General features: G+C 44.1%; 1 protein-coding gene across 2 annotated transcripts in view; it reads right to left on the bottom strand.

The window, feature by feature from the left end:
- LOC131078111 (uncharacterized) overlaps positions 1 to 26790 on the bottom strand; it is a 128488-nt gene that overhangs the window by 14463 nt on the left and 87235 nt on the right. For both annotated transcript variants that reach the window (XM_058015781.2, XM_058015780.2), the window contains exon 10: positions 6698 to 6746. In XM_058015781.2, the coding sequence (XP_057871764.2) occupies positions 6698 to 6746 (49 nt within the window). The remainder of the gene's footprint in view (positions 1 to 6697; positions 6747 to 26790) is intronic.

The following is a 26790-nucleotide window of genomic DNA, read 5'->3' as shown; positions in this document are numbered from 1 at the left end:
TATGACCTAGAGATGTATGCTCTAGTGCAATCCTTGAAAAAGTGGAGACACTACTTGCTACCAAAGGAGTTCATAGTTTCCACAGACAATCAAGCCCTCAATTTCATAAATAGTCAGGAAAAGTTGAACCATAGGCATATGAAGTGGGTAGAGACCCTACAAACCTTCACTTTCACTCTTAAGCATAAGAAAGGGGTCAAGAATAAGGTGGCAGATGCTTTGAGCAGAAGAGTATTAACCACAAATCAGATCCAGTTGGAGAGTGTTGGAATAAACTCCTTGAAGGCCATGTATGAGGATGATGAAGACTTTGGAGAGATCTACCAGGCACGTGCATCTTTTGATGAGCGGTTTCATGTTGATTTCTCTGAATTTTTTATACAAGATGGATTGTAGTTTAAGGTTGCACAGTTGTGCATACCCAAGGGCTCTATGAGACTAAACATAATCAAGGAGAAGCACTGTGGAGCAATGGCAGGCCATTTTGGCCTTGACAAGACACTAGACTTGGTGAAGAGGCACTACTTTTGGCCCAAATTGCAGACAGATGTTAGGAGATTTGTGGAGACATGTGTGATATGCCAAAAAGCAAAGGGGAAGTCCACCAATGCAGGCTTATACCAGCCTTTACCCATTCCTTCAAGACCATGGGAAAGTATATGTATGGATTTTGTTTTAGGATTGCCTAGGACAAGAAAAGGTTATGATAGTGTTTTTAAAGTAGTGGATAGGTTTAGTAAAATGGCACATTTCTTGCCATGTAAAACCACCTGTGATGCTTCTTATGTTGCAGATTTATTTTTCAAAGAAATTGTTCGAATACATGGTTTGCCTTTGACCATAGTCTCTGATAGGGATGTGAAATTTATTGGACACTTTGGAAGAAGCTTGGCACAAACCTAGCCTTCTCCTCAGCCTACCATCCCCAAACGGATGGCCAAACTGAAGTTGTAAACAGATCATTGGGAAATCTGCTAAGATGTTTGACTAGGCAATATGGAGAGAAGTGGGATAGCATATTGTCTCAGGCAGAATTCTCTTATAATGATACAATAAATAGAAGCATTGGTAAGTCACCTTTCCAGGTTGTGTATGGCATCCACCCAAGGGGTGTGTTGGAGTTAAGGGAACTACCTCAAGGAGAAGCCATTAGTGCAGATGGAGAAACCTTTGCCACTGCCATAAAGGAGATACATGACCAAGTTAAATCTCACCTTCAACAATCTGCAAAAAGGTATAAGGCTCATGCTGATAAGAAGAAGAAGGATGTCCAATTTGATGTGGGAGACTTGGTGTGGGTTCACTTGAAGAAGGAAAGACTTCCAAAAGGCAAATATACAAAGCTTATGCAGAGAAAGATTGGACCCTGTCAAATCTTGAAAAAATGTGGACAAAATGCTTATGAATTCCAACTCCCACCTGATCTTGGTTTGTCATCCATTTTTAATGTATGTGACTTAACTCTTTACAAATGTAGTGTTAATGCAGGAGAAGAAACAATTCAAGTTGTAGCAGATGATGACATTCCCAAACATGAACCACCAAAGTTGCATAAAGCTTAGGACACCAAGGTTGCAAAGAGGACAAGGAAAAAAGTATATATAGAGTATTTGGTGGCTTGGCAAGGACAACCAGATTCTGAAGCAGTCTGGATGACAAAACAACAAATAAAAAACCATGGTGCAGACTTGTAGACTCTCATCTCAAGTGGACTTGAGATTTCTTCTTCCGAGGAGTATGGTGCAGAGGCACCCCTTCAACATGATCATTCAGGCTCAGAGGAGGAAGGATAAGACCTTAAACATGTCTTAGGATGTTTTCCTTCTGTTTCAATCATGCATTTTGTGTTTGTAATAAAGGACCCCATCTTGTGAGCCAAACTCCTATTTTGGCATCTTGATAAGCCAATTAGGACTTTTGGACAAAAGGGGACTAAGTATGTTAGGAATCCCACAGATACTGAGAGGGGGGGGGAATCAGTATCTAACCGGTAATTAGAATTTCTCAATTTAAATCATGTAGAACATATTATAACAGTGTACCGGTATGCAAGAAATAATGTAGTAAACAGAATTAAAAACATCCACATGAAAAGCACACCATGACACAAGGATTTAACGAGGAAACCCGGTGTGGGAAAAACCTCGGTGGGATTTGTGACCCACAATATCCACTTACTGGCCAATAAGAGAATATTACTTACAAAAGGGGGCCTGCACATGCAGGAAGGCCAATTGCCTAGAGCTCACTGCTCAATGGGAAGTCTCACTGACTTACAATGTGGATTATACAAATCCAATATCTTCAACTGCTTTACAATAGCATCTATAATGCCTGAGCCAGTACCAGTTTCTACTCTGTTCTTTACATAAAACCTTTAACCTATATTTTGCATAATAGGTCTGCCTAATATCTTCTTTTTCTTCGCTTCCATTCCTTAAAAAATGTCTACAATGATCTCTCTTATATAAAAGAGTCATCTTACAACTTGCCAAGTCGGCTTACAAAGTTTTTACAATAATACACAAAATATAATATAACAAAAATCCTATTGGCCTCTGTGCCGGTATGCTTCCTTTCTCTGTGTCAGTGTCAGTGGTTTGAATGCCGGTGTAGAATGTGATCTGTTGATGCCGGTGAGCTATCTTGTTGGTGTAATGCCTTGCCAGTGTAATGCCTTGCCGGTGCCATAGGATTGTAAGGTTGCCATCAATGACAAAACCTTTAATCACATACAATGTCTCATTGGAGTGTGCATATGCCAACAAAGTATGCTTAGGATATGTTTGTCCTAGTGGTTTTAGTTGTTTTATGTGCTTCTAGGGTGTTTAGAGGTGTTAGTCTTGACCCAAGTCATTTGGGTGCAAGAAATGACATTTTTGACAACTTTGTCAAAAGTTGTCATGAGCAACTTTTGTGCAAATTTTTGAATTCTTGTTGGTGTAACTCCTCCAACGGCTCTAACCTCTTGTTTTCGGTTGAGAGCAGTTGTAGAGGGGTATAAACACCTAGAGGACACAATTCCCAAGGAGAGATTGTACGGAGAAAGATTTTATGATTGCAAACAATAAGAAATTTTGATTTTTTCCTACAAATGTGAAGTTTTGGCACGGGGTACGGAGTTGTACAGATTGGGACCAATCCCCAATGTTGTGATTTTGTTAGTGCAGTGAGTTACCAATGATTTGGTCTTGATTTGAGGTCTTGATCGTTTGTTTTGCTCTAGATATCCAAGTTTTGTTGTAGGTACCCGGAAAACCAGGGTTTACCTAGGGTTTTGCCTTTCCATGGCCATAAATTGTAACCTGTCCATCTAAATTTAATGGCAGTGGGTGGAATGCAAGTATGGCCTATGTACTCTATGATTCCAAAGGCATTTTTCAGGAGGAGCAAGGGAGATGTTTGTTTGATCAAGCCCTAGGTAGACATCTCTATGTGGCTACCTAGCCCTTAGATTGCAATAGTTACCCTAGAAGAGAATTGGCGATGATTCCAGGGATTTAACCCTGGAATCTATAATGGTTTATGGTTCCCCACATGCTCATGGGGTTGTGGTTGTGGGGTTGTGGTTGTAAGGTGTGTCCATTTTGATATAGTTGTTTCACAAATGGAGGCCTAATTAGCCTTTAGGACAGATGGTCATCACCGGGTTCAGACCTTTCCTTGTCAGATCTTGACTTCTCCTCTTGGGGGATTGCGTAAGACCATAAAGGGTATCTGAATCAGTGATTTGTTTGCCAAGGTGTTTGGAAAAGTTTGGACTTAAGGTCCCATTACCTGTCTCCAAGGGCTACAAGCAAATAGGCCTAATTGTGAAGGTGTCAGAGGGAATTGGGTTAAATCCTTGAAACCAATGTTTGGTTTGGTCCATGTGAGTATTGTATGATCCAAAATAGGTGTTGTGAAGGTCAGGAACCTTAGGAGGCTTCATGATGCATAATGGAGCAAGTTACCCAATTTGAGTAGTATGAATCTTGGAGTGAAATGAGAAGTTGGAACTAAGAGGCTATGCCACATGTTCGTGTTTGGGTCTCTTTGTTGATTCAATCTGCACACATCTTTTGTCCTTGTCTTTTATTGTAATTCAAGAATAAGGCCAAATATGATTGTAAGCCCTAGAGGCTAGATCTGTGATGTAAATTTGAAGATTGTCAACATTGTCATATACCTCTGCATATGGTTCTACATATTCACGTTTTATTAGACTCCATGATATAATTGATTTCTACTGCTCTTCGGTTTATTTATCCGCATTGGCAAACTTTAAATATCAATACATAACCATAATCCAAAAGTGGCCTTACCAGTAAGACTTTGCCATTTTCCTATCTTGATCGACTCCTACACATTTGGGTCTCTTTCCTAGTTAGCAGTTTGTGAGATGAACGAACAAGATGGATCTCCAAATTCTACGTGAAGTTAAGAAGCACAGGAACAGTTGGTAAAAATCAGCGATCATATTCAGCATGATAGCGACTGGAATAACAGAGAATTATGCTTACTAACAACCCTTGTTAAAAGGCGATCACATTAACAAACAATTAATTAAGGGCAAGAGTCACATGAAATAGATCACCGACTTTTACAAAGAAGGTGACCCGTGGAAGAGACATACCCTTCCAGCCGATGAAGGGGATATATAAGCAGCAGACCAACCATTCAATTGGAGGGGAGGACCATAGATGAGAAATAATTACACACATTTCTCCCAGGAACAGCAGCAGACAGTATGAGCATCCTTAATCAATTAGTGGATTGAATTCACCATGGATCAGATTAGGTCAGAATTATTATTATTAAGTTACAAGCAGTAGCATCCTTGTTCTTGGCGGTATGCATGGGGATGTGCTTAATATATGAAGCCTGATAATGTACTTATGCAGAATTTAATAGTAATATTAATATGGACTGCGATATGCATGACAGTCATACTTAATTTCATATATATCCATAATACATGAGAAGTTAGTATACTTATAGTCTAATTCTTGTTATTTCTGTCAGTACCATGAAAAAGGGGTCTGATTTGTTCTCAGGGAGGGGCAATCTAAATCCAACCAATAGGGTGATCCCAAGATAGGGTAAGGATCAGCGTTCCGTAAACCTTGAGGGCATGATCCCAAGATAGGGTAAGGGCCTGTATCCATAAACTTTGAGGGAGCCTATTGTAGTTTGGTTTCTAAGCGCCTTGACAGCATAATTATTTCCTTCTTCCTTAGGACTGGGTAGTAACAAGGATTGAACATTGCATTAGAACTTAAAGATTATGAATAATAGAATTAATTATTAAGTATGATAGATTGGTAACTTGTTCAGTAATGATTGATAATTGTTGAAAACATGACAGGTTGTATAAACAGATAGTTCCTAACTGGACCCTCCATCTGCGACTGTGTCACTTTTTATCCCATGGTTCGAGCTTGTTTCTAGATGTTGGATCTTTCTTCCTCTTTGGTCTTTTGAGTGTTCATCTCTGTTTGGTTTGGGAAACAATGCATCAAGTTTCCATTCTCACATTTGAAGAGGATTTTTCATCGTCAATTCTATGTTCCCATTATATGCCCCTTATCTCTAGTAGAAGTCTATAAGGCAAGAGTTTCTCCAAACCTACATTCACATAGATTCTTGCATATTTCAGATGGGAACTCAGAGGAAGTAAGGTATTATCCTCTAGGTTCCTCATTGTTTTGAGAGAGAATTCTCGCTAGTATTCACTTGGTAGGAGAGGATGGCAGACCCAGACTAGACAACATTAGGATATCCTATGTGGTATTGAAGGCAAGGGACCAATACTTCATGAATAGCCCAAAATGTTTGCATGAAACATGCACTCCCTTGGAGATTATGGTTTTCTTCCATTCAGGAGAAGATTTAAATGAATTATTCCTTGGCCAACATCAGCATGTCAGTTGTTACCAATGAGTCCTAGTTTTCCTGAGTCCAATGTTTGAGGGTCTTGGACTCTAAGAAGGCACCCATAAATCTGCAACTGTTATGCTTTTCATTTCCTACATGGAAGAAGAAACCATTGGGAATTGTTTATCCCTAGATAGCATCAATTTTCTTTGTTTGTTAAAAAATTGAGTTTGTGAACTGTTTTACATTTGTGTGCAAGATAAATCATAAAACGTAGTAGCCCATCCTTTTGGATTTTAAGATGTATCTTGTGAAACAGACTGAATGAAGCTTGGTTGATCTCTAGACTGTGAGAAGGCCATGGCCTCCTTAGAGGGAGGGAGATGGAGAGTCCCTTGAACCTTTTCTAGAGGGTGAATATGGTGGATCTGATAATATCAGAGAGGGATCATGACTGATGGTAAGGTTGGAGCAGAATTGAACTTTCCACATTCCTTTCCACTTAGGGACTTTAATCGTGCATCATTTTAACTTTCTTGTATTTTTTAGAAATAGAATTTGAATGCATAACCTTTGCCATGTTAATCTAAAGGTTTTTGTAATATACTTACTGTTGCAAATTTCATACTATAACAAAACCTTGAATTCTTGAATCTTGAATGTCTCTAAGCTCAAACATATTAACACACGGAGATAACAGAACTTTTCTCACAAAAAGATTGGATCACAGAATATTTGTTTTAAAAGATTGAGAATATCACGTAAAGCAATGGAAATATTCTTCCATCCATTACAATTTTTCGATGCAACTTCTAATCTGAACAAGAGATTTGATAAGTACCTGCTTCTTAAACAACTTCATGGTAAGGACAATGGCATCTCGCATCCTCCTACAAACATGAATATCTTTATTGCAATATTTATTGCTTCAAAAGAAAATGAACTGAACTTCTCTACCATTTTAAAACATTCAAAGATATGAAAAAAGAATACACTCCATCTTTAAAGCTAATTTTCATGTTACCATTTTTAGAGATTAAAGACTAAAAATAAAAATAAAATACCACAGTCAATCTAAGTTGCATAATCTCAAAAAGAATATCATCATGACACAAAGTGGTAGCATTTTCTTCTTTGCTCAATTTATCAAAGATTAAATGTCTTTCAACCATAACCACAGAAAAAGTGCCAAGCATACATAACAGGAAAAAGATAACATGGAGTAAACAAGCCAATGATCTTTTAAACTAATGGCAAGTGGCTCTGATCCAAGTGAAATTTTAAAATTCATGTTATCACAAAAGCTCGCACCCTTGCTGAGCTATCAACTCAGCAACCTTGTGAAACATGGAAACAACCCCGAAGTGTGGGACCTTGCGCAAGGGGGTTGAATCTCCGGAGAAGGTCCGTTGTCAGGAAATATGTATATCTTATGTTTTGGTAGTAATGTTATTTGTTAGTAGTTAGTTAGCCGACGGGTAGGTAGTTGGAGTCGCGACGGTTGTGTCGCACCCCTTCGGCTGTTATATATTGTACTACCTGCGGGTGTTGAAGGATGTGTGGTTTTACGACAGATAATACTATGAACATTGTATACACTCGGAGTTATTAATGGAAAGTTTATTCTCGTATTCATGCTGTTATTGCATTGCTTATTTATGCATTACCTCTGCATTCCTTCTGTTTACCTAGTGAGGCAAACATTTGGCGTCGTTGCCTAGACGTTCTCGGGAAAGGAAGGAGCAGATGGCACACGGACATGATGGGCCTACCCGTTGGTGACATAAACCCGGAGGCCGACGATGCGCAAACAAAGTTCTACCAAGGAGAAGACACTGTGATGAGGGAATTTTCAATCCTGCTCTAGGTAGCCATCGAGACCTACGTACGAAGAGAGGCCACGGAGGCTGAAATCCCACCAAGTGTCGTGTGGACAGCACTAGAAGTTAGCCCGACAGTAAATCGGTTGATGATCCACCTCCCCCGGTTGCTTGCGCAGGCATCACTGGCACAACGAACTCACCTGGAGGAGATTGCCCGGGAAGAGCGACGCCAACAAATCCTCCAACAGTACGAAGAAAGCAGCTGTCGGGAAGGGGAGCAGGATGCCACGAGGCCAAGAGGGAATTGAACCCAGAATCCCAGAGGGATGAAAGAACATTCTATATTCAAATAAAGGTGTCATAATATTGACACAAGTTGTATCTGATGAAATAAATTAATAAAGGAGTGTTTTGGTTTTATGTGTTGTTGTTTATAGAGATATACGTGAATTAATGCCCAACCTATTAAACAAAGATAGAAATAAGAAAGCAGAAACGGACGAGTGGGAGGCCGCGCAGAGGGCCTTGATTCTGGAACGACGAGTAGAACATAGACGGAGGCTGAGGCAACTTGCCGAAGGACGACCTGCCGAGGGGTTGCTCGAAGGGAACCAAGGAGGTGTCACGGAGGGTGCAGAAGCCGAGGGAAATTTTTACGTGTCGCCAGAACACCGTAGGGTGAGAAGCCACGAAGAGTTTCTGGAGGAAACAAGGTTACGGAGGAATCTAGTCGAAGAGACCCAGGATTAGTTCAGAAACTTATCCCTTACGCCACGAAGTGAGGATCACCAAAGGGAGCCAGGAGTGGGCGCGGGTGAGAACGAAGGGGAGGACAACCGTATGGCTGTAGGTGCGACACATGGCAGGCAAAACACCGTACCCCCAGTCACCCACGCAAGACACACCACCAGCACCGGAGGGAGCGGTGCAGAGGCACAGACACAGCCACAGCCACCTCCGGGGAGACAACCCCCATCGATGGTGGGCAAACAAAAGTTGCCCAAACTAAACGGAGATGGCAATGATGACCCTGTACGACACTGCCATACGTGTGAGACAATATGGTCAGCCAACGGGGTGGTTGACAAAGCGGATTGGGAGGTGCAGTTCCCTGCCACCCTGAGAGGGGTAGCCATTGATTGGTACTCTGATGTGGATAAAGTAAAGGTGGGAACATGGGATGAACAACAGAAAGCTTTCGAGATGGAGTTTCGACTCCTTCGAGATGATAATGAGATCGTGGTGGAGATATTAAGCACAAAGAAGGGAAAGCACAAGACAGTGCGAACATACAGCCGACGATTAAAAGAGTTACTAGGGAAGATGGAGAACCAGCCAGCTGGCGGACTAAAGAAGAGATGGTTCATGGAAGGGTTTCGGTCATCCCTGCGGAGGAAGATGAAAATTGTACTACCCACATCATACGATGATGCATACAACCGCGCGATGGATCTGGAAAGTGAAGGCAAAACATCGTGGAAGAAAAAAGACAAGTCCTCTGCAGAAGAGGAGTCCTCGGGAGAAAGCAGCAGTGATGAATCATCAAGTAAGAAGGTGCAAGCTCTTCAAAAGGATATGCACCGTATGTTGAAGAAATTTAAGAACATGAAAGGAAGCACGAGTAAAAATGAAGACGTGTGGTGCACTGATTGTAAGGAAGAAGGTCACACAAAAGGCACCTGCCCGAAGAAGGCATTTTGCGAAATTTGCAAATGTTGGGACACGCTGTCAAAGAGTGTCCCTACAACATGAAAACAAAAGGGAACCAAGTATTCTTCGTGCAAGAGCAACCCTCACTGTCCGCAGCAACGGGCTCCGCCCAGCCGCAAGCCGACACCACTGCATCATCCGGTGGTTATAGAGGTAACCGAAGAGGAGGGAGAGGCAACAACAACAACAACAATCGGAGCAGAATGCAGTATGACGTTAAGGGGTGGCCAATAATTAAATGTCGAGCCTGCAACCAATGGGGGCACTTCGCTCGGGAGTGCGAGAATACTGAAACCCCCTAGAGCCTGTGTAGATGGTGCGGCCTCGGTGACCACGATGACACAAAATTTCCTAAGCCGGGGGTGAATCTGCTCAATATTGAGAAGATGGGTGAAGACAAAGAAGTATTGGCGATCACTCGCGCGCAGGCGAAGAAGATGTATCTCGACCCCCGCACAAAGAAGGAGAGACTACGGGAGGCGAAGGCCGACATTGAACGGGAGATGGCGGCAGAAGGACGGAAGGACACGGAGATGAGGAGTCCCTCAACCCGCGTGAAAGCGGAAAAGAATATTATTGGGCAAGTCTTGCAAATGGAGGTACCGATAAAGGTAAAAGACCTTCTAGACTCCATGCCACATTTGAGGACTGCCATCCTCAGCAATGTGCTAAGCACTGCACACGTACCTTCGAGTGCACCACAGGTGGAGGTTCCTGTCAGCCCTTCGACTCACCTGATGTTACTAGCCTTGAACAGTGGTAGACACCCAGCCGTGGTAGAAATGGGCATCCTTGGGACCATTCTGAAGGACACCATTGTGGACGGAGGTGCTGGGGTGAATGTACTACCAAAAGAGACATGGAAGAGGCTGGGGAAACCCAGGAGCCAACCAAAACAGCATCAAGCCACTCGGCATATTGATGGCCCAACAAGTGACAATTGGTACGCAGCCCTTCCTATTAGATTTTGTAGTTATTCCCTTGAAAAAGAAAGGCTATGACGCCATCCTAGGGAGAGTGTGGTTGATCACCGCGAGGGTGAACCATAACTGGAAGAAAAATACACTCTCCATGGAGAAGGGAGGGTGGAAATATATCATTGACCTATGGACCCAAGATGTCGGCGAAGAGCTCGCCTCTTCTGAATCGGACTCAGAGGACTCTAATAAATGGGAAGGGGGTCCTGACGAAAGCAAGGGAAAGAACGCGATGGAGCCGAACAGTGCAGGGGTGCTCAAATTGGAGGGATGTTCTGAAGATGAGGTGTGCTCACTTAACGGGCTCTTCCATTGGCAAATGGAGGACTATGAACATTTTCACTGCAACATGTTGCAGATAGAGGAGCCCGCCGATCCGGAGGTCTTCCCTCTGGAATACAGAGAATATAAGGAGGGGGAAGCTCGAGTGGACGAGGCACCCACACATCAATTCGAGAAAGACAAGCCAATTCAATTTGAAGAATCCAAGTTGAAGGCAACAAACCTGGGAAAGGAGGAGGACCCACGGAATATATTAGTCGGGGATGACTGGGATCCCGTGCTGAAGACAGCGGCCTTCAAAATATGTCTAGAGTTTAAAGACGTCTTTGCATGGACGTATAAAGACTTGAAGGGGGTACCTCCCGAACTATGCGTGCACCGCATCCTGTTGGTACCCGGAGCCCGGCCTATACGAAAGAGACCGTACCGGATGAACCGCAACTATGCAGTGCGGGTGAACGATGAGATAGAAAAAATGCTGGAGGCCGGTATCATTTTTAAAGTATAGACAAGTGAATGGGTGTCGCCCATAGTCATTTCATTAAAGAAGGAGGCTAACCAAATAAGGATTTGTGTGGACTTCCGATGTCTCAATGCAGTTACGATTAAAGACCCTTTCCCAATCCCGTTTACGGACAGCATACTGGAGGAGGTGGCCATCCATGAGATGTACTCATTTATGGATGGATTCTCTGGATATAACCAGATCTCAATCGCCAAGGAAGATAAACTGAAGACCACCTTCGTGGTCGAAGATGGTGTCTATGCATACAACCGGATGCCATTCGGCCTATGCAATGCACCTCCAACATTCCAGCTAATTATACTACACATATTCGACAAGATGTCGGCAGGAAATTTTAAAGCCTTCCTTGACGACTAGTCCATCTATAGCGGGCAAGATACGCATTTGGTAGCCCTCAGAGAGTGCCCGGAGAGATGTTGAAGGGCAGGGTTGGCCCTTAATCCAAAAAAATGTCGATTTATGGTACCACGAGGCAAATTGCTTGGGCACATTGTATGCAAAGCAGGTCTGAAGACGGACCCAGACAAAATACGGGTGATCGTGGAGATGGAGCCTCCTATGGATGTCACCGGGGTAAAGTCTTTCCTGGGCCATATCGGCTACTATAGAAGGTTCATAAAAAAATTTGCACAAATATCCCACCCCTTGGACAAGCTTACTCGCAAGGGTGAGCCGTACACCTAGGGGACCCCGGAGAGTGAAGCATTTGAGGAATTGAAGACGAGGTTGGTAGGTGCCCCCATCCTCGTGTACCCCAACTGGGACAGGGAGTTCCATGTCCATGTGGACACTTCAAACTTTGCGATCGATGCCACACTGGCCCAAGTGGGAGATCACGAGTTGGATCATCCCGTCTATTTTGCCAGTAGACTATTATCCAAAGCGGAGAAAAATTACAGCACAACAGAGAAGGAGGCATTGGGGATGATCTATGCGGTACAAAAATTCAGACACTATCTGTTGGCAACACCGTTCACATTCTATGTAGGCCATCAAGCCCTCATGTACTTGGTCAACAAGCCGATAATTCAAGGAAGGATTAGTCGATGGTTACTCTTAATGCAAGAGTTTACGTTCACCATTATCGTGCGGCTTGGGAAAAGCCATGTGATAGCGAACCAATTATCACGCATAAAGTCAGGAGAACCAGCGGAAGGGGTGAACGATGATTTTCCAGATGCCCACTTATTCCAAATTGCGGCATTGCCATCATGGTACACGGCCATCGGGGAGTATCTTTCTACTTTAGTCTTTCCGCCAGGCATGCTACCAGGAGAACGAAGGAAACTGGTTTTACGAAGTCGAACATTCCAACTCATCAATGGACTGTTATATAAGATGAGACTGGATCAAATACTCAGAAGATGTGTGATGGAGGAGGAGGTGCCAGGAGTTCTCCGAGAGGCGCACGAAGGACCGGCGAGGGGACACATGGGACCGGACACTACTGCACGAAAGGTGCTACTCACGGGCTTGTGGTGGCCACGCTATATAATGATGCCCGAGAATGGGTTGTTGGTTGCGACACGTGCCAAAGGGCTGGGAAACCATTGAAGCGGGACTTTATGCCGCTCAACCCCTCGCACATGCAGGAATTATTTGAACGATGGGGGTTGGACTTTGTCGGACCACTCAAAATCAGCCGTGCTAGGCGGTGCAGATACATCGTGGTAGCCACGAAATATTTGACTAAGTGGGTGGAAGCACGGGCCCTATCCGATAACTCGACGGTGAGTACAGCCAGATTTATTTACGAGCAAATCATTACTCGTTATGGTATCCCCATGCAGCTGATGAGTGACCGAGGTGGCCATTTTGTCAACCATGTTATTAAGTTGCTCACGACAAAATTTAAGATCTTCAATTCTCTGTTGAGCCCTTACTACCCTCGAGCCAACGGGCAAGCGGAGGCCACGAACAAGATCCTTGTAGGAGTCATTTATAAGTTGTGCGGGGTCGAAGGGGAAGATTGGGAAGAGAAGTTACCCTTCGTGCTGTGGGCTTACCGCACGACGTACAAAGTGACTATGGGACACACGCCCTTCCAACTTATGTATGGGCAAGAAGCAGTGGTGCCCGCCGAATTCATGGTACCAAGTCTTCGTATTGCCATAGAAAATAGACTCGGCGATATGGAGAGCCTGAGGGAGTGACTTTATGCTCTAAATAAACTTGATGAGAAGCGGATGATGGCTCAGTGGGCAACCGAGACAACGCAGCAGAGGAGGAAGTTGTGGCACGATAAGCACTTGAAGTGAATGAAGTTCACCCCAGGACAACTTGTGTTGAAATATAATGGGCGAAATGAAATTAAACCTGGAAAATTTAAAGTGAGGTGGCTAGGACCTTACAAAGTTCGTGAAGTCGCAGCAAATGGATCGGTTCGGCTGTGGACATTAGATGACCGCAAAGTGACCGAAGCCGTGAACGGGTCCAAATTGAAGGTTTACCACGAACGGAGGGAACCTGGACCCTCCAATCAAGGTGTTTGACAGTATTGAAAAAAAAGAATTATAAAAAAAAGAAATTTAAAAAAAAAAAAAGAAAAAGAAAAAGAAAAAGAGGGAACGACAGTGGACCACCGTGAGGTGGCGACAGTGACGGTGGGACCACCGTGCGGTGGCAACACCAGCGGTGGAACTACCGTGGGGTGGCACCACCGTGCGGTGGATACCACCGCTGCCGCAAGGAATAAAGGCGCGAGAGACATAAAACGCAAACACATAAACACGAGCACACGCAACAGCCCCCGCCAAACGCAAAGACAGACAAACACACACTCCGCCCAACAACGCAACGCGCAAGCACAAGGAAGGCATACGTAGCCATCCAGGTAGTTAAGGTGGTTACGCAACCGTACGGCTATAACCAGAAATCAGTTATAGGGGAAATTAATGGAGTCGGCTGGGAAACGGAGTTGGAAGAAGCAGTTGCAGGCTTCCTCCAGTAGCAGCCAGATGGATAGAAATACCAGGGTCTTGTTGTCAGGCGTGCGTGTTGCAGGCAGCACAATGGATGCCAGCGCAAGTCAGAAGAAAAAGCAAAAAGCACCACAACCTGCCACAAGTGGGAAAAATACATTAACGCCTCAGAATATCACCTTCGAGGGCCTAAATGGGTCGGAATGTCGGAAATGGTGGCAGGACACTCTCGACGATGATTTGGTGAAGCAGAACCTTCGTATGGCAGAAGTGGAGTGGGCTATTCGAATGCCCATGTTTCCTATCCGTGAGTATGAGGGTGCCCTACGGTTCATGGTGGACACCTTTGACAGACACCCACGGACAAGTACTTTTGAGTATCTCGGGAGGGATGTCACCATATCCTTCAAAGCTATGGACTTTACCAGAGTATTCGGCATCCCAGGTAGACAGGGTAGGAAAATCGAGTTGAAGGCTAAGAAGATGAAGCGTGAGGAGAAAGAATATTGGATTAAATTAGTATCCAGAAACTTGACGACAGCGGAGCTAGACAGCATGGCTGATGCCACGAAGGGACGAGGAATTCGTAAGACCTTTGTTGCAGAGGGCCACTGGCAATGCATAATGGATGTCATTAAGAGCAAGTTGACGGGATCTAGTAGGGCGTCGGACATCGCCCTCCCTCAGATTATGCTCAGGAATGGGCTTATGAACGACATTGTGTATGATTGGGCTGCGTTGCTAGCAGAGCGAATGTATGAGTTCTTGACGATGCAGCATCGCACATTCTATATGCCCCACTATGCCATAGGACTGTTCTTGGAGGCCACGTGGGAAGCAGTGCCGGAGGCAGAGTTGGAGGTACGGCCGTAGGGACCGTTGGCAGCAGGTGAGCCTCCTATCATGTATTGGAGACACCTTGACATTGGGCACTCTTCCGCGAAGCGGAAACGGATGGTAGATACGGCCTCAAGGGAACCTGATAGTGGGAGGGAGACTTCTAGTAGTACAGAGGATTCAGAAGCGGAGGATGAGGAGGATGATAGAAACAGGGCGACGGAGGAGAGGGTCCTTTTTGCGCCACCCTTGCTACTGATGGGCACACTTGTGATGTCATCTGGAGTAGGAGGCAACTTTATTCCGACATTTGGGCAGAGCCGCATGCCAGTTGCACTTGGCCCCATCCAGCAGCAGGTAGCATCACCTCCGCAGGATCGAGCACCACCTTCGAGACTGGCCCCGGCCACAAAGGCACTTACCAAAGACATGGCAGAGTCGCGTACGGAGGAGTTGCTACATCGAGTAGTGGTAGATGAGGAGCAGGGACTGAGGGAGGTGGTTGATACGGAGCCTCAAGTGCAGTTGGATGTTGTTGGAACTGAGGCAGTGGTGACCGTTTTTGCCTCCTTGTTGGAGGAGCCCATGGCTATGGCGACACACACTCTAGTCGTAGAGATGCAGAGAGTCCTAGGGATCCCCAGTACAGACCCGTCGGTAGTGGCTACGGAGAGTTGGTTGACTCAGCAATTTAAGATGATAGTGGTACAACCTGTGGGAGCTGCTGTACTCTCACCTTGTCGAGAGACTCAAGCTGAAGTAGTAGACTTGGACGATTCCTCTGGTGAGACACATGTACCAACAGTTGGGAACGAGGCAGGAGAGGTCGTCTCTGCCATCCAAGAGCAGGGGGATGCTATACCTCCAGTGACGGAGGAGGTACCTTCATACTAGCAGGATGCGGCTGTATTAAGTCCGCCAGAGACTTCTGAGTTACTCCTTGGCACTCTTACACAAAGGCCACTTCCATCACGATCACAACCTTCAGAGTAGGAGGGGGAGGACATTGAGGCCTATTTAGTTGACATGGTGATACAGGGTAGGCAAGTGGTGGCCACGGCCCAGACACGAGCATTGCAGCAGGTTGTGGTGGAGTTAGAGAGGGTCCTACAGTTTATGCGGGTGTAGTATCCCACTTATTTTTTTATTTATTTTTTTTCAAGCCAATAGCAATTCATCCACAACAATTAACCCGTTAAGGTTAGAGTAATAAGCAAAACAACTGAAAGGGAACCCTTCCACATTTTGTTCACCGAGAGCCCAGACTGGGAGGGTGAGAGCATACGGTGTTCCGGGGATCATCAGCATCAATAAACAAACTGAAAATTACAATTGCATGGGCGGCAAGCCATCCCCTACTGCTTATCCAGCAGGATAGAAACTAAACTTCTTGGCGGTGAACCAACCAAGGGAAAGATTACAAGAAACAGAAGTTCAATCACTCTACCGCGTATTTCAGCGGGAGGACATTACATTAACAATCACTCTACCGCATATTTCAGCGGGAGGACCAAAAACATTGAACTTATCACTCGACCACTTATTCAACGAGAGGACTAAAAATTACAAATTATTGCATATCAGGCGGCAAGCTAGCCTCTTCCACTTATTCAGCGGGATGAGAATTACAAAGAGAGAACTGGTTAGTAGTACTACTACCTAACCTTACAATAATAGAAATGATAGAAGGAGAGTAATGCAGATTTCTATAGTAAGATATAAATTTCTGTTACAACCAAATCTGCACGCTGGGAAAACAGACCAGCAGCCCAGATAAATGCCAAAATATTCATATCTCCCTCATTTTACATCTGATTTAGCTCAAACCAGTCCCAAACCCATCATACAACATATGCAATGCTAACCAATCAAAACAACACCCCAAAAAGACCCTTATTTATTTTGCACGCATCCCAATGCAAGGCAGAAAACCCACGCCTAGACTAGGAATTTCAATTTTGCATAATTAATTCAAAACTCAAACAAACGTGCTAAAACCTTACAAACTTATTCGCCAGTGCTAGGAAGGAAGATAGGATTGATACCCATAACTGTCAAACGCTCCAGTAGAGAGATGTGAGCAAAAATATGCTTCAGCCACAGGCAAAACCAGCAAGTACAAAATCGTTGCAACACCAAGATGTCAATGGCAAAGCTCTGAAAACGGTAGAGGAATACAAGGCACAGCTAGGTACTGTATTTCAAGTACGAAACCGAGTAGCACTAGGGAGACGCACTCCGAAGCTTCAAGTTCTGTCGCCAATCCGGCAACATAACATTACAGATTTTCAAGATCCCCCAAATGGAAACCCAAGCCTCATATTTATAACTTCATTCATCAAATTCAAATGACATCCCTCCAAATTCCACGCTTGCATTTGAATTTCATTTCCACTTACATGTGGACCCAAGTGTAGCGCCCATTCTCCTAAGTCAAAACTCACGCCCAAGAAGGGGGAGGACCCACGTTGGACACTTAGGCACAAAATGGCGATGTAAAGTGAAATGATATCCCTTTTAAAAATATTTCACATCCCATAAAACAACTGAATTTCACTCAAACTTAGGATTAAACAGGCATTAATCCCAAATTTAATAAACCAGTAGCCAATAAATAGATTAATTAAATATTAACCTTAGGAAAGGAAATAATATTTAATTATGTTGCAAATGTCTCCCGCACTGATTATTATCACCTCCAAGATGAAACTGAGCCCAGACTGCTGCAGAATTCAGACCCCTGTCTACTGCCAAAAATAGAAATGTGCCACCCAGCCACTTACTAAAAATAGTAAGTCAAGAATTAATGCTCAGAAAAATATGATCATCGCGTCCAGAGGCAAAGCAAGGAGTGCTCAGTCAGACAATGGCACCAGAACGGTCATCCCCTGACTTACTAAAAATAGTAAGTCCTCGTTTCATCGATGCTAGACCCTGATTACTCATTCCACCTAGCCTACGGGTCTCAGGAATAGGCTAATGGACCACTGAAAGAACATCAGTGAGAAGGGGACATTACAATCCGCCCTCCCCAAAATTGCTTGTCCTCAAGCAACTGTAAGGCTGGATGCAATAGAATCTCCTCATTCTCCCACGTAGCATCCTCTGTTGGTAGATTCTTCCATTTGATCAAGTATTCCCTGATCACTCTTCTCCTCAAAGTTCGCTCCCTGAATTCAAGGACAACTTCTGGAACCAAAACCGACTCTCCCTCCTCATCAAGTGGAGGTAGCTCAGCTGAAGCAACTACATTATGTCCCAAAGCCTTCTTAAGGCAAGACACATGAAACACATTATGGATCCTGCTGCTTGCTGGTAATTCCAACTCATAAGCCACTTCTCCAACCCTTCTGCTGACTCTGAAAGGCCCATAGAATCGAGGTTTCAATTTCTCAACCCCACTCTTCTTGAGAGTAGACTGCCTGTAAGGCTGGAGCCTTAAATAAACCATGTCGCCCACCTCAAAGGTGCGCTCAATACGCTACTGATCAGCATACAACTTCTGCTGATTCTGTGCATGTTGTAGATTGTCCCTCAAGATTCTCAGAATATCCTGACTTTGCTGCATCATATCTTTCGCCTGAGAGGTTCTGCTATCACCAAATACCAAGTCTGCGAAGCTAGGAGCTTCATAACCATATAGTGCCATGAATGGTGACATCTGGATGGACATGTGATAAGAAGAATTGTAACAATACTCCCCTAGGTGAAGCCACCTCACCCAAGTATTCTGTTGTTCCGAGACATAGTTTCTGAGATAACCTTCCACCCACTTATTCACTATCTCGGTTTGTCCATCAGTTTGGGGGTGATAACTGGTGCTTGGAGTGAGCACAGTACCACACAATCTGAAAATTTCTTGCCAAAAGGCACTTAGGAACTTGCTGTCCCTATCACTCACAATGTTCTTCAGTAAACCATGCAATCTGAATACCTCTCGGAAGAACACTTCAGCAACTTGTGCTGCTGTAAAAGAGCTGGTAATGGCGAAGAAATGAGCAAACTTTGTAAGTCTGTCCACCACTACATAAATACTATCTTTTCCTTGAGCCCAAGGCAACCCCGTGATGAAATCCATGGAAATACTTTCCCATTTTTGATCGAGAATAGGCAAGGGTTGTAACAAACCAGCAGGGAGAGTGTGCTCATCCTTGTTCTTCTGACATGTATGACACTCTTTAATGTACTTCAAAACATCATTTTTAAGCCCCTTCCAAGAGAATCTCTCCCGGATCTGCCTGTATGTCTTCAAATAACCTTGGTGACCAGCAAGGGGAATGTCATGGAAGGTCTGCAAAATCTTCTCTTTTAACTTAGATTCAAGTACTATGAAGATTCTTCCCTTGTACAGTATCAATCCTTCAACCAATTTGTACCTTTCATCATGAAAAGTACCCTCTACAAGACTGATTGCAAACTAATTTTTGGCATAATCAGCAAGCAATAACTCTTTCCAACCAGCAGTAAGCTCACAGAGTGAGCTCAAATGGGGCCTCCGTGATAAGGCATCTGCTACCACATTGTTTTTCCCTTTTACATACTCAATATCGAAGTCGTAAGCTTGTAGCTTACTCACCCATTTCTGTTGTCTCTCATTCAGATCCTTCTGGTGCATGAAGTGCTTAAGACTGTTGTGGTCAGTCTTGACAATGAACTTACTTCCCACCAAATATTGTCTGAATTTTGCAAGAGCATGCATTATGGCAAGCATTTCCTTGTCATAAATGGAGTATAGTCTCTCAGGACCTCTCAACTTTCTGCTCTCAAAAACTATAGGGTGCTTATCCTGCATGAGGACCGCACCAACACCTTCTCCAGACGCATCACATTGTAGTTCAAATGGCCTGGTAAAATCGGGCAATGCTAAAACTGGGCAAGAGCTCATGATCCTCTTAAACTGCTCAAATGTTGTCTGTGCCTTCTCGAACCACTCAAAGGCCCCTTTCTTGGTAAGATCTATAAGGGGGGCAACCAACTAAGAGTATCCCTTTACAAATCTCCGATGGAATCCACACAATCCCAAAAATCCTCTTAGATGTGTTATGTTTTCTGGAGTAGGCCAATCGATGATAGCCCTAATCTTTTCAGGGTCTACCTTCACACCACCTGCACTGATGATGTGACCCAGGTAGAGCAACTCTTCCATCCCAAATTCGCACTTGGATTCCTTGGCGAATAGGGATTCAGATTCTAGTATGCCCAACACTTCATCCAACTGCTGAAGATGCTCTTTCCATGATCTGCTGAAAATCAGGATGTCATCAAAAAATATCAACACAAACTTCCTCAGCTGTTCGTGGAAGATCCTATTCATGCATGACTGGAATGTAGCAGGAGAATTCGTCAAACCAAAGGGCATGACTAAGAACTCAAAGTGCCCAAAGTGGCTCCTGAAAGCAATCTTCTCCACATCTGAAGCTCTCATCCTAATCTGATGGTACCCCGATCTGAGGTCAATTTTGGAAAAGAACACTGCCCCATGTAGCTCATCAATGAGCTCATCAATCCTCGGAATAGGATACCGATTCTTGATGGTCTTCTGATTCAACGATCTATAATCCACACACATGCGCATGGTCCCATCCTTCTTTCTCACCAGAACAACAGCCGAAGCAAAGGGACTTTTGCTAGGCCGGATGTAACCCATGTCAAGCAATTCCTAAATTGCTTTCTCGATCTCATCTTTCTGCTTTTTGGGGTATCGGTAAGGAGTAGTCATGACTGGCTTAGCTCCTTCCTCAAGCTCAATAATGTGTTCAACACCTCTTTCAGGAGGTCTACCAGGAGGTGGCTTTTCGAACACCTTGCTTCTCTTAGTTATCAAAGCTTGAATGTCTTCAGGATACTTTCTGTGCTCTTGTTGTGGTTTTGAAGGTATCACCACAATATTGCTCTTATCTTTGACCATTGCTGAAATGTCTGAGGAATAATTGCCCTTATCCACCAATGGATTGGAAGGCATTATCAAACACTCCGCTGCCCACTCCACCTGATTATGGCGGATCAGCCTTTCCATTCTTTTCAAGGATACAACCTTAAGTCCCCCATGCGACATTCCTCTCAAAACTACCTTTTTCCCTTCAGACATGAATTTCAGCTCCATGGTTTGTAGGTTTAGTGTGATCTCACCAAGAGATCTCAGCCATTGAATCCCGAGGACTGCATCATCAGTCCTTCCAATGCTTACCACAAAGAAATCATCTCTGATTTCATGATTTCCCAACTTCAGAGACATGTTGGAAATCATTCTATTATAGGATATAGTGGAGCCATCTGCTACCATGACTTTGAAGCCCTCAACTTCCTCTGCCACTAGTCCCTTTTTTGCAACAATTCTTTCATCAATGAAGTTGTGTGTTGCACCTGTGTCAATGAGAGCTATGACACGATGCTCTCCAATCACACCCCGAACTCTGAAAGACTCATTCTTGTGAATGCTCGAGAGTTGAGCAACCACTCCTCTATCTTCTAACCCAAATTCAGGCCCTTCAGGAGCCTCTTCATACTCGCTGCCCTCAACTTCAGTTTGCTGTTCTGAAATTTCAGAATCTGATCCATCTCCAGAATAGCCTTCCATTTGATGTAAATTCCCCTTTCCATGGAACCTATGCCCGGGAACCCAAGGTTCTCTGCAAGAATAGCATAGATTCTTTCTCCGGAGCTCTTGACGAAGCCCATCATCCATTCGCAGAGGGAACCTCTTGGTCTGATTAGTGAACTTCTTCTTATCCTTTTTGAAAGGGAAAGGCTTGGACTGAATTTTACTCTTAGGGGCAGCCAACTCCATACTTCTGGATTTTTTTATAGCTTCTGCCAGTGTGGGCGGATCAAAAGCTTTGACCCATCCTCTCAATGGTTCTTCAAGTCCTTCAGTGAAAAGGACAACCAATCGCTTCTCTGAGATGCTACTCACCATGACTGACAGGTTTTGGAATTCAATCACGTAAGTGTCCAAGGAACCCTGCTGCCTCAGTTGTGCAAGTTCTCTAAACTTCACCTCTGGATCCCTGGTGTCAAATCTCTCAATTAGCTTGTTGGTGAAATCAGCGTAGGTGGTGACTAAGTTGTGACCAAGGGTGACCAACCCATGGTACCACCATTCGTGGGCCACTCCATCCAAGTGCAAGGTAGCAAACTTGATGGCATCCTCCTCCGACATCGGTCTCAAGGACAAGTAATTGTCCAACTTCTGTACCCATGCTCTAGCAGTACCCTTAGCGCTCCCATCAAAGTGTGCTAAGGTCACTCTTCCAAGAGCTTGCTGGAAATCTCTTGGGGCAGCAGACTTGTAGTCATTCCTCCGTCCTCTTTTCATTTTCTGATTCATGAATTGATCCAGAGTTAGGATATCTTGGATCTCACCAAGAAGGGAAGCATACTCCATGTAGCTATTTCTTATCTCATCAGCTGTGGGTATCTCTGTTTCAGCTTGTTGTACTTCTTTGGGCAAAAAGACAGGTTGTAAAGGCCTTGGGGCTGAACCTCCATTGTTACTCCCGTTATTGCTCCCATTTCCATTGCTTACAGGAATGTTAGAAGTGCTGGCTTCCGGTCCATTGTTGGGCTGATTAGGGGTCCCAACAACGTTCTGGTTGAGCTTTGACAGCAATAAAGACATCATGTCCATCATGGCATTGAATTGCCTCTCTGCCTTCTTGTTGGGTGCCTCATTTGTTTTCGTAGTCTTATCTGCCATTGAATCCACTGAATCTAAGGTATCTAAATTCTTCCCTCTATTTCTCAGTACTTATGAAAATGTGTCCTCTTCGGGCACTATAGGAATCTGAAACTGCTGTCTCTTCTGTTCTTTGTTGTAGTGTCTGACGTCTCTGTCACTCATGGAGACTTCTGAACCCACTGACTCTCACAGGCTGGCAGGAAAACCAGCTCTGATACCACTGTAGTATCCCACTTATTTTTTTTGGTTTTTTTTTTCAGGCCAATATCAATTCATCCAAAACAATTAACCCGTTAAGGTTAGAGTAATAAGCAAAACAACTGAAAGGGAACCCTTCCACCTTTTGTTCACCGAGAGCCCAGACTGGGAGGGTGAGAACATACGGTGTTCCGGGGATCGTCAGCATCAATAAACAAACTGAAAATTACAATTGCATGGGCGGCAAGCCATCCCCTTCTGCTTATCCCGCAGGATAGAAACTAAACTTCTTGGCGGTGAACCAACCAAAGGAAAGATTACAAGAAACAGAAGTTCAATCACTCTACCACGTATTTCAGCGGGAGGACATTACATTAACAATCACTCTACCGCATATTTCAGCGGGAGGACCAAAAACATTGAACTTATCACTCGACCACTTATTCAGCGGGAGGACTGAAATTACAAATTATTGCATATCAGGCGGCAAGCCAGCCTCTTCCACTTATTCAGCGGGATGAGAATTACAAAGAGAGAACTGGTTAGTAGTACTACTACCTAACCTTACAATAATAGAAATGATAGAAGGAGAGTAATGCAGATTTCTATAGTAAGATATAAATTTCTGTTACAACCAAATCTACATGCTGGGAAAACAGACCAGCAACCCAGATAAATGCCAAAATATTCATATCTCCCTCATTTTACATCTGATTTAGCTCAAACCAGTCCCAAACCCATCGTACAACATATGCAATGCTAACCAATCAAAACAACACCCCAAAAAGACCCTTATTTATTTTGCACGCATCCCAATGCAAGGCAGAAAACCCACGCCTAGACTAGGAATTTCAATTTTGCATAATTAATTCAAAACTCAAACAAACGTGCTAAAACCTTACAAACTTATTCGCCAGTGCTGGGAAGGAAGATAGGATTGATACCCATAACTGTCAAACGCTCCAGCAGAGAGATGTGAGCAAAAATATGCTTCAGCCACAGGCAAAACCAGCAAGTACAAAATCGTTGCAACACCAAGATGTCAATGGCAAAGCTCTGAAAACGGTAGAGGAATACAAGGCACAGCTAGGTACTGTATTTCAAGTACGAAACCGGGTAGCACTAGGGAGACGCACTCCGAAGCTTCAAGTTCTGTCGCCAATCCGGCAGCATAACATTACAGATTTTCAAGATCCCCCAAATGGAAACCCAAGCCTCATATTTATAACTTCATTCATCAAATTCAAATGACATCCCTCCAAATTCCACGCTTGCATTTGAATTTCATTTCCACTTACATGTGGACCCAAGTGTAGCGCCCATTCTCCTAAGTCAAAACTCACGCCCAAGAAGGGGGAGGACCCACGGTGGACACTTAGGCACAAAATGGCGATGTAAAGTGAAATGATATCCCTTTTAAAAATATTTCACATCCCATAAAACAACTGAATTTCACTCAAACTTAGGATTAAACAGGCATTAATCCCAAATTTAATAAACCAGTAGCCAATAAATAGATTAATTAAATATTAACCTTAGGAAAGGAAATAATATTTAATTATGTTGCAAATGTCTCCTGCACTGATTATTATCACCTCCAAGATGAAACTGAGCCCAGACTGCTGCAGAATTCAGACCCCTATCTACTGCCAAAAATAGAAATGTGCCACCCAGCCACTTACTAGAAATAGTAAGTCAAGAATTAATGCTCAGAAAAATATGATCATCGCGTCCAGAGGCAAAGCAAGGAATGCTCAGTCGGACAATGGCACCAGAACGGTCATCCCCTGACTTACTAAAAATAGTAAGTCCTCGTTTCATCGATGCTAGACCCTGATTACTCATTCCACCTAGCCTACGGGTCTCAGGAATAGGCTAATGGACCACTGAAAGAACATCAGTGAGAAGGGGACATTACAACGGGTGGGCTGCCTCACAGCCTTTGCTGCATGTTTTGAGTCTCCGGGATGGCCGACTAGTCAGATGTTTTGAGTCTCCGGGATGGCCGACTACTCAGACGGATGAGATGCTACAGGCTTGGACTGTGTGTGAGCCCATTGTGGAGAGTCGGGTGATGGCAGTCGTCCAAGAGATTGAGCAAGTCTACCGAGACGCCTACTATGCATGAAGGCGTACACAGCATGAGTCTGCGGTCCGCGAGGTTGCTCGAGTCGAGTTGGAGAGTGAGGTGGACACTCAACAGGCCTTGTGGGCAGCAGAGAGGGCACAGTTGTTGGCACAGATTGAGATGGCCCTAGCAGAGAAGGCTGAGGTGGAGACTCGCCTTTCGACGGAGCAGAGTGTGAGGAGCCTCGTGCAACAGGAGTTGGATGTCGTCACTGCCAAGAGGAGCCTATTGTAGGATCAATTGGTCTGTATGACGGAGGCAGCGGATATAAAAGAGGAGTTGCTGGAAGTCGCGCATATGGTGAAGACGGTTTTGGAGAAAGTGTTGGTGGCGGAGCATGATGTGACTGCACGTACTCAGCAAGTTTATGAGCTCCGCACCCGCTTGGCGGCCCAGACACCAGCATCCCAGCCTTCTACTTCAGGGATGCTTCCCCAGCCCCCTCCTTAGTTTTGTCTTGATGTGTATTTTGTATGGGTTGCATTGTCTCCATTTTTGTTGTTAGTCGTCGGAGACGACTTCTTTTTTTGGGGGGGGGGTTGATGTTGTTGGGAAATATGTATATCTTATGTTTTGGTAGTAATGTTATTTGTTAGTAGTTAGTTAGCCGACGGGTAGGTAGTTGGAGTCGCGACGGTTTTGTCGCACCCCTTCGGCTGTTATATATTGTACTACCTGCAGGTGTTGAAGGATGTGTGGTTTTACGACAGATAATACTATGAACATTGTATACACTCGGAGTTATTAATGGAAAGCTTATTCTCGTATTCATGTTGTTATTGCATTGCTTATTTCTGCATTACCTCTATATTCCTTCTATTTACCCAGTGAGGCAAACAAGGTCAGCTTCCTTCTCAATCCAGGTCCAGGTATTGAACCAACTCAACACTTCAAAACTAATTCCTAGGCCTATCCTAGCAAATTGCAGAGGTAAAGGGAAGAGAGAAATGCTTGAAATAAAAGGAGGTGATGCACCAAGAAGAGATTGTTCCTCTCCTCACCCAAAATGGCACAAGGAATCAACTGAAATACCCAAGAGATGCACAAAACTTCAGTTGTATGAGTGACCCAAACGCATGTATGGAGGTTAGAATTTGCTAAGTGTCAAGAGGGGAGAAGGATTCCCACAAGTCACACTCAAAAAAACAAGTTAACACAGCATATATGGAGAGAAGAGACACAAAACATACACTTATGATGAAGGTAAGGAAACATACACAGCGTGCGTAAGTTGAAGGAAGGCAAGAGTAATTTCAATTCATTCAAAGGCAAAAGGCCAAACTTACAGTTACAAAAATGCAAATATAATTACAAGTCTTCAAGAGAAGAGAAAAAACATAGGAAAGCTCAAGGCAGCAGGGAGAGAACCCTTTACAATGAGGCTTAACAACCTTATATAGAAAAATGGTTACAAAAGAGATCATGACCACTGCATGTCAGTCTGGGAGTGCAAGGAAGTGCATGCACTTTACTTGTACATGCAAGCAACCTAGCCATACCCACAAAAGGCAACTCTGAGAAGGGTGGATTGACTGACCTTCCAAAGTCAGAGTATGCAAACATGACATAAGTCACCACAACAAGCATGGCCCCATACCTCCCTTGATGGAAATTCTGCCAAAAACATTAAATGCACCCCTGTGGCTCCACAAAAGAAAGTGCATAAGTTACCAAAACTGTCGGAGCATTTAAAGCCTTGAGTGTCGATCACGCCATCCGGAAGTGTTGCAATCCAAAAGGAGTTTGGAAAACTTCGGAGACCTGGGTCACCGAAGTTGGGGGAACTTCGGAGACCTAGGTCACCAAAGTTGGGAAGACTTAAGAACTTGGGAACCTGAGGGTTCCGGAGTTCTG

The sequence above is a fragment of the Cryptomeria japonica genome, chromosome 3, assembly GCF_030272615.1.
Source record: "Cryptomeria japonica chromosome 3, Sugi_1.0, whole genome shotgun sequence".
NCBI classification, from domain to species: domain Eukaryota; kingdom Viridiplantae; phylum Streptophyta; class Pinopsida; order Cupressales; family Cupressaceae; genus Cryptomeria; species Cryptomeria japonica.
This window is presented reverse-complemented; position numbering and strand designations above follow the sequence as displayed.